Source organism: Carassius carassius, unplaced genomic scaffold (genome assembly GCF_963082965.1).
Source record: "Carassius carassius unplaced genomic scaffold, fCarCar2.1 SCAFFOLD_74, whole genome shotgun sequence".
Classification (NCBI taxonomy): Eukaryota; Metazoa; Chordata; class Actinopteri; order Cypriniformes; family Cyprinidae; genus Carassius; species Carassius carassius.
Genome location: NW_026775070.1, coordinates 152,054 through 159,553, shown reverse-complemented (window position 1 = coordinate 159,553; position 7,500 = coordinate 152,054). Strand labels below are relative to the sequence as shown.

Sequence of the window (7,500 nt, the reverse complement as noted above, 5' to 3'; positions counted from 1 at the left end):
ATGCCTCAGGTGTAGGATGGAGAACAAACATCTTCCCAAGAGGACACCCGAACAGCACGACTACGACACACAACACCAGAGGCATGACTGCAGACTACAGGTTAGCACTGGGCTCTGTGAAAGACGCTCGCTAGACTCTCGCTGTCACTGCAGAGGAATGGCTGAATGTTATTTGTAGCGGCTTGGGAAAGCAGGGATTTATCTACACTGGCCAAGCTTGGCCTTGGAATACTTTACACTGTTCTCATGTCGAGCAAATGGATGGTGTTGAAAAGAAGGTGGAGAATAAAGGTGGAACTGAGAAAAACACTATAATACAGTTACATGCTAGCAAAGATGATAAGCTCGAATCTACAGGAGGACAGACAGAAAATATGAAAATGTCAGAAAGGAATAGTAATGCAGCACAAATAAAGAAGCCATTTATTAAACAGACCTGCATCTGTGATATGTGAATTTGCCTTATTCTCAGGAACATGACTGAAATTATCAACCCATGGATGGGTTGAATATGAAGAATGGTTTTCTTATGCTATGGAAAAACCTGCAGGTAACACGATTAAAAAATTTCACCCAATTGTAAAATTATATTTTCTGTCAGTAAGGTGAGGCTTTTTCTGAAAGATCTTGATTTTAGACTTCTCCATGTTTATCGGTAAGACATTAGACTGTATAAGAACATGGACATAGTGTCTGTGACGTCACCCCTGGACTCCTGAGGAGCGTTTTTGAAGCTCAAAGTGGGCAGAGCAGGCTGTCGCCATCTTGGCAGCACGTCACAACGCGTCACTCCCAGATATTCGAAAATGGACAAAAAGGCAGGAGCTGGTTGCTGAAACCACGCCCTCTTAGCTCGACAGCGGTGACAGCAGCGGCAAACCTCCTCTCAAGAGGCCACGCCTTTAATTATGCCAAAGGTTAGGGCTTAATATAATTTAAATGATGAGTGATAAAAAATTTCACCCCCGACTCACAGTTGACATGAAGGGAAAAAATTTGCTATATAGAACAAAACCTCTTTTTTGCACCAGGCTGTAAAAGTTTTTTTCTCTACTGTAAAGTTGGGCATTTTAACATGGACGTCTATGGGATTGATTCCCTTTTGCAGCCAGCCTCTATTGGCCAGTCGATGAATTGCAGTTTTAGTCACTTCCGTGTAGGCTTCACGAGAGAAATGGAGAGGCTTTGGTACAGTCCCTTTACATGAGCAACAGCAGAAGAAGGTCATCGATTTCTCTGCCCTCTAGGGTCAGACCAGGACAAGAGGACGTATCAAGTGCTGATGCCAATTCATTAATATAGATATTAAACAGAGTCATGCTGAAGCTTTCTCTCTCTCTCTCTCTCTCTCTCTCTCTCTCTCTCTCTCTCTCTCTCTCTCTCTCTCTCTGTCTGTCTGTCTGTCTGTCTGTCTGTCACTCTGTCTTTGCATGAATGTTTTCTCACTGTCTTTGAGTTCATATAGAAGTAATGATGTGAAGGTTTTAATTTTCCATAATTTCTCATGAGAAATATAAAGCTGGGCATTGATGTAGCATATGTGGTTTCTCTTCTGACCTCAGATTAACCGAATCAAAGAGCGCTGGCGTGTTTGTCCTTGAGGCCATCGAGCTGCAACTCCCTTGTGTCAAGAGGAATTCCAACACCTGCATGTGAACGGGAATCTAAAGAAAGAAACAACATTTTATCTGCCATTTGAGGACAACTTATAATGTTGTTTCATTCACTGCTGAACTGTCAAAAAATGGTGTTTGACATAACCCTATCCATATTCACATATTGGTCAAAACCAATACACTTTTGACCCAATTCTGAATATTCAAGTTCAAGTTCAAGTTGAGCTTTATTGTCATTCTGCTACATGTGTGGACATGCAGTGGAACGAAATGTCATGTCTCACGGACCACGGTGCTACATAAATACAGACATACAACACTCAAATAAAACAGTATAAACCTATACACAACTAACCTACTGACAGATTTTGACTTTGAACCGACTATATATAAATGTTTACCTATACACAGACTGAAAAGGAAAACTATATAGACTATACGAATGCTTCACATAATACTGTACATGTGCAAAGAGAAACACTGCTAACTCTAAATAGATCAAATCTGGTGGATTTGTTTTTTTTTATAAAGCATATTACATAAGCCATCGATGAATGGGGAGAGAACTGGTCTGTGTTCCAATGAAACATTTAAAAATGAATGAAAGTTACATTTTCAAATCCATGAAGTGCTGTGGCTGGGTTCAGCATTCTTTTAATCAGATTTGAGCTATGAACAGCAGAGCGACAGGCTCAAACACACGGAGCCCGTGGCCTTTAGCACCTCTTTATCTGTCTATTCTGGGTTGAAGCCGAGCTGCAGTATTAACCCTAATCCAGCTGCAGCGTGTTGTTTTGATGAAGTGGTCACGTGGATCAGCTCCATCTCACCATCTGTCTCTCAGCACAAGTGTTCCAGGTTCATTGATAGTGAAGTTTGTCTCACTGATTGTGCTGCTGGTGGCTTCATACGCTCTGCTGTCATGGAGGGATTTTGACAAACCCTCACCAGGTGAGTGTGATGTTCTGTTGCTGTTTTGTAAAGCACCGTGCCTGGAGGTGTTTTATAGAAATAGAGCTAAATTACTCAGTACAACAGGTTAGGTTTTTTATTACTAATTAATCAATCCCCTTGAGGAAATAAGAGGAAGGACAATTTATTTCACATTTTTATCGATGTTAAGGGAATTATTTACAATTAAAGTGAAATTCAGATTACGTCTAGTTAAAGTGCTGTGACATTAACTAGAATCAGAAACAGGAATGAGTTCATAGGTGTGAAAAGTGTCTGATTTGATACGTGTACTTCCAGCTGACAGACGTGACATGGGATGTGGAGTCACAAAATCAACACAACTGCAGCTGAAACCATGCAATCGAGGTGTGTGAACCAACAAGATGATTCAAGTTTGACACTGTTCAAAGATTCAGTGCTTTGAGCAGAATACCTGCCATTAAATGACTCTCCTGAGAGTAATACAGCTTACATTGCTCTCTGTCTGTCTGTCTGTGTCTCTATCATGTCTGTCTATAGGGAACATCTCAGTTCCAGGTAATTCCACCTCCTTTATTTCAGTAAATGTTTCATTGTTGTCAGTGGGTGTGAATGAACATCAAACACTGTTTTTCTCTGTTTCTCTCACATGCAGCGGCTACAGGTCAGACAGATCACATGTTTCTGTGAGTCTAAAGAAACTTCACTGTCACTCATGTCTTCTGCTGGCCTGACTTTCTCTCGTCTCTCTGTGTCTCGTCTGTCTGTCTCTCATCTGTCTCTCTCTCTGTCTGTCTTTCTGTCTGTCTCTCTTCTCTCCCCTGTCTCTCTTTCTCTCATCTGTCTCTCTCTCTTTCTCTCGTCTGTCTCTCATTCTCTCGTCTGTCTCTCTTCTCTCGTCTGTCTCTCGTTCTCTCGTCTGTCTCTCTCTTCTCTTGTCTGTTTGACTCTCTGTCTCTCGTCTGTCTGTCTGTTTGACTCTCTTTCCCTCAAATGTCTCTCTCTCTTTCTCTCTCCTCTTGTCTGTCTGACTCTCTGTCTCTCTTTCTCTCTCTCTTTTCTCGTCTGTCTCTCTCTCTTCTCTTGTCTATCTGACTCTCTGTCTCTCGTCTGTCTCTCTCTCTTCTCTCGTCTGTCTCTCTTCTCTCATCTGTCTCTCATTCTCTCGTCTGTCTCTCTTCTCTCGTCTGTCTCTCGTTCTCTCGTCTGTCTCTCTCTTCTCTTGTCTGTTTGACTCTCTGTCTCTCGTCTGTCTGTCTGTTTGACTCTCTTTCCCTCAAATGTCTCTCTCTCTTTCTCTCTCTCTTCTCTTGTCTGTCTGACTCTCTGTCTCTCTTTCTCTCTCTCTTTTCTCGTCTGTCTCTCTCTCTTCTCTTGTCTATCTGACTCTCTGTCTCTCGTCTGTCTCTCTTCTCTCGTCTGTCTCTCTTCTCTCGTCTGTCTCTCTCTCTTCTCTCATCTGTCTCTCTTTCTCTCGTCTGTCTCTCTTCTCTCTTCTGTCTCTCTTTCTCTCGTCTGTCTCTCTCTCTTCTCTCGTCTGTCTCTCTTCTCTCTTCTGTCTCTCTTCTCTCATCTGTCTCTCTTTCTCTCGTCTGTCTCTCTTCCCTCATCTGTCTCTCTTTCTCTCGTCTGTCTCTCTCTCTTCTCTCGTCTGTCTCTCTTCTCTCTTCTGTCTCTCTTCTCTCATCTGTTTCTCTTTCTCTCGTCTGTCTCTCTTCTCTCTTCTGTCTCTCTTCTCTCGTCTGTCTCCCTCTCTTTCTCTCGTCTGTCTCTCTTTCTCTCGTCTGTCTCTCTCTCTTCTCTCGTCTGTCTCTCTTCTCTCTTCTGTCTCTCTTCTCTCTTCTGTCTCTCTTCTCTCGTCTGTCTCCCTCTCTTCTCTTGTCTTTTTCTCTTCTCTTGTCTGTCTGACTCTCTGTCTCTCTTTCTCTCTCTCTTCTCTCGTCTATCTGACTCTCTTCTCTCGTCTATCTGACTCTCTTCTGTCTCTCTTCTCTCGTCTGTCTCTCTTTCTCTCGTCTGTGTCTCTTCTCTCGTCTGTCTCTCTCTCTTCTCTTGTCTACCTGACTCTCTGTCTCTTGTCTGTCTCTCTTCTCTCGTCTGTCTCTCGTTCTCTCGTCTGTCTCTCTCTTCTCTTGTCTGTTTGACTCTCTGTCTCTCGTCTGTCTGTCTGTTTGACTCTCTTTCCCTCAAATGTCTCTCTCTCTTTCTCTCTCTCTTCTCTTGTCTGTCTGACTCTCTGTCTCTCTTTCTCTCTCTCTTTTCTCGTCTGTCTCTCTCTCTTCTCTTGTCTATCTGACTCTCTGTCTCTCGTCTGTCTCTCTCTTCTCTCGTCTGTCTCTCTTCTCTCGTCTGTCTCTCTCTCTTCTCTCATCTGTCTCTCTTCTCTCGTCTGTCTCTCTTTCTCTCGTCTGTCTCTCTTCTCTCTTCTGTCTCTCTTTCTCTCGTCTGTCTCTCTCTCTTCTCTCGTCTGTCTCTCTTCTCTCTTCTGTCTCTCTTCTCTCATCTGTCTCTCTTTCTCTCGTCTGTCTCTCTTCTGTCTCTCTTTCTCTCGTCTGTCTCTCTCTCTTCTCTCGTCTGTCTCTCTTCTGTCTCTCTTCTCTCATCTGTCTCTCTTTCTCTCATCTGTCTCTCTTCTCTCTTCTGTCTCTCTTCTCTCGTCTGTCTCCCTCTCTTTCTCTCGTCTGTCTCTCTCTCTTCTCTCGTCTGTCTCTCTTCTCTCTTCTGTCTCTCTTCTCTCGTCTGTCTCCCTCTCTTCTCTTGTCTTTTTCTCTTCTCTTGTCTGTCTGACTCTCTGTCTCTCTTTCTCTCCCTCTTCTCTCGTCTATCTGACTCTCTTCTCTCGTCTATCTGACTCTCTGTCTCTCTTCTGTCTCTCTTCTCTCGTCTGTCTCTCTTTCTCTCGTCTGTGTCTCTTCTCTCGTCTGTCTCTCTCTCTTCTCTTGTCTACCTGACTCTCTGTCTCTTGTCTGTCTCTCTTCTCTCGTCTGTCTCTCTTCTCTCATCTGTCTCTCTTTCTCTCGTCTGTCTCCCTCTCTTCTCTCGTCTGTCTGTCTGCCTCTTGTCTAGCGATGCGGGCGGCGTTGCTCATCCAGCGCTGGTATCGTCAGTATGTGGCGCGGCTGGAGATGAGACGCCGCTGCACCTGGAACATCTTTCAGTCTATAGAGTATTCTGGACAACAGGATCATATTAAGGTGAAACAACACTGATGTCTCTCCAGCAGGAATCAAGCGCAGACTTACAGTCACAGAGACCTGACATCTGAGGCCTTTTATTGCAGTATTGTTAATACTGGTTTCCTGCCTCTTTTTGAATCTTTACACATGAAACATGCTCATGCTGTTTGTGCCTCTGCAGCTGTATAATTTCTTCGGTTACCTGATGGATCATTTCAGTTCTGCCAACAGCCAAAGTAAGAAACTCATGTTCTTCAACTGTTTTTCATCTCATGAAGTGATCAGTGTAACTAAATAGATTCACACTGGCCCTCTCTGCATCTGTCTCCCTCAGGGAACCTCGTATCTCATATGTTTAGCGAGAGTGACTTGTTTCTGGACATGGAGTGGGAGAGACACGTCTGTTACAAGGAGATTGAGGTTCCAGACATCTACACCGGCCCGCATCTCTTCTTCCCACTGACCATCTCCAATGTCACAGAGCTGGTAGATGCCTTCAAAAACAAACAAGTATGATCATTTCAACCAAAGCAGCAAAATAGCTTTATGTACATTACAAAATTAGTGAATGAATCCATCTCTCTCGTCTGTCAATGAAAGTTGTAGGCTTGTGTGTGTTTAAGTGCAGATCTCTCTCTGCAGAAGCTTCATGCGCGGTACGTGCTGCAGCTGCTGGGTAAGACGTGGACGCTCCTGCGCTTGATGCCCAACATCAGTCACGTGTGCACCTGCAAACACAAAGAGATCACCATCTGTGGTGAGTAACACATTTACATTTAATCATTTAGCAGACAAACATTTACTTCTCATTCTCAAGCTATCCTATGGTGTGACGTGCCATTAAAGTGCAATTTAATTCTTTGCTACTCATTCAGGAGACTTGCATGGTCATCTGGAGGATCTGCTGTTAATCTTTTACAAAGTCAGTAAAATTCTGTTATCCACAGTTCACTGAATTTGAATATGCCAGTAACTGACTTTTGTTCTATACTAGAATGGTTTTCCCTCAGCAGAGACGCCATATGTTTTCAACGGTGATTTCGTGGACAGAGGGAAAGAGTCCATAGAGATCCTGTTGGTTCTGTTTGCGTTCCTGTTGCTGTATCCACATGACGTGCATCTGAACAGAGGAAACCATGAGGATCACATTGTTAATCTGAGGTGGAGATGTTATGGATCAAATTGAATCAATCACCTACATTTGCATTTGTGAGGAACAGTTTCAGTTAGAAATGGATCTGACAGAATTTAATTAACATTTAAAAATGGAAAATCTTTTTTCACGTAGGTATGGCTTCACTAAGGAAGTTCTGGGGAAATATCAGGTGAGCTAACCAACCACCATGCATCTCTAAGGCAGGGCATCCAATCCTGCTCCTGTAGGACCAACGTCCAGCAGAGTTTAGCTCCAACTGGACCCAAACTTCATTATCTGGTTTGGATGCGTTTAATTAGGATTAGAGATAAACTCTGCAGACTCCAGCAGTATTGAACACCCCTACTCTTAAGAGGATTTACACCTTCCACTCGTCTGTCCATACACACATTCACAGAAGGTTTGTCTGCATTAGCAAATAAGAGCGGTCATGAAATCCCTTTAAGGTAGTTAATTCAACTCGGACCGCTTACCATACATATTCCTATCAAACATTGTTTAATAGATTATTTCCATGTTACATGCACTCTGTTTGGTTATTGTAACCTTTGTGCCTCTTTAGGAATTAATGATTCCAGACTGACTGTTTACATAACACCTTTTTCAACTAAAATCTGAA

The 7,500-nt window shown here is 43.2% G+C and overlaps 2 protein-coding genes across 2 annotated transcripts in view; one reads left to right on the top strand and one right to left on the bottom strand.

The window, feature by feature from the left end:
• The window catches only part of LOC132134579 (bone morphogenetic protein 5-like), a 10,353-nt gene extending 10,237 nt beyond the window's left edge, over positions 1-116 (bottom strand). The window contains exon 1 of the mRNA XM_059547112.1: positions 1-116. This exon is cut by the window's left edge and continues 19 nt beyond it. Within this exon, the coding sequence (XP_059403095.1) occupies positions 1-85 (85 nt within the window). The 5' untranslated portion in view covers positions 86-116.
• A 5,469-nt stretch (positions 117-5,585) lies between these two features.
• The window catches only part of LOC132134577 (serine/threonine-protein phosphatase with EF-hands 2-like), an 8,808-nt gene continuing 6,893 nt past the window's right edge, over positions 5,586-7,500 (top strand). Inside the window, exons 1-7 of the mRNA XM_059547109.1 lie at positions 5,586-5,743; positions 5,907-5,961; positions 6,060-6,235; positions 6,368-6,482; positions 6,601-6,647; positions 6,720-6,886; positions 7,014-7,050. Coding sequence (XP_059403092.1) covers positions 5,618-5,743; positions 5,907-5,961; positions 6,060-6,235; positions 6,368-6,482; positions 6,601-6,647; positions 6,720-6,886; positions 7,014-7,050 — 723 coding nt within the window. The 5' untranslated portion in view covers positions 5,586-5,617. The remainder of the gene's footprint in view (positions 5,744-5,906; positions 5,962-6,059; positions 6,236-6,367; positions 6,483-6,600; positions 6,648-6,719; positions 6,887-7,013; positions 7,051-7,500) is intronic.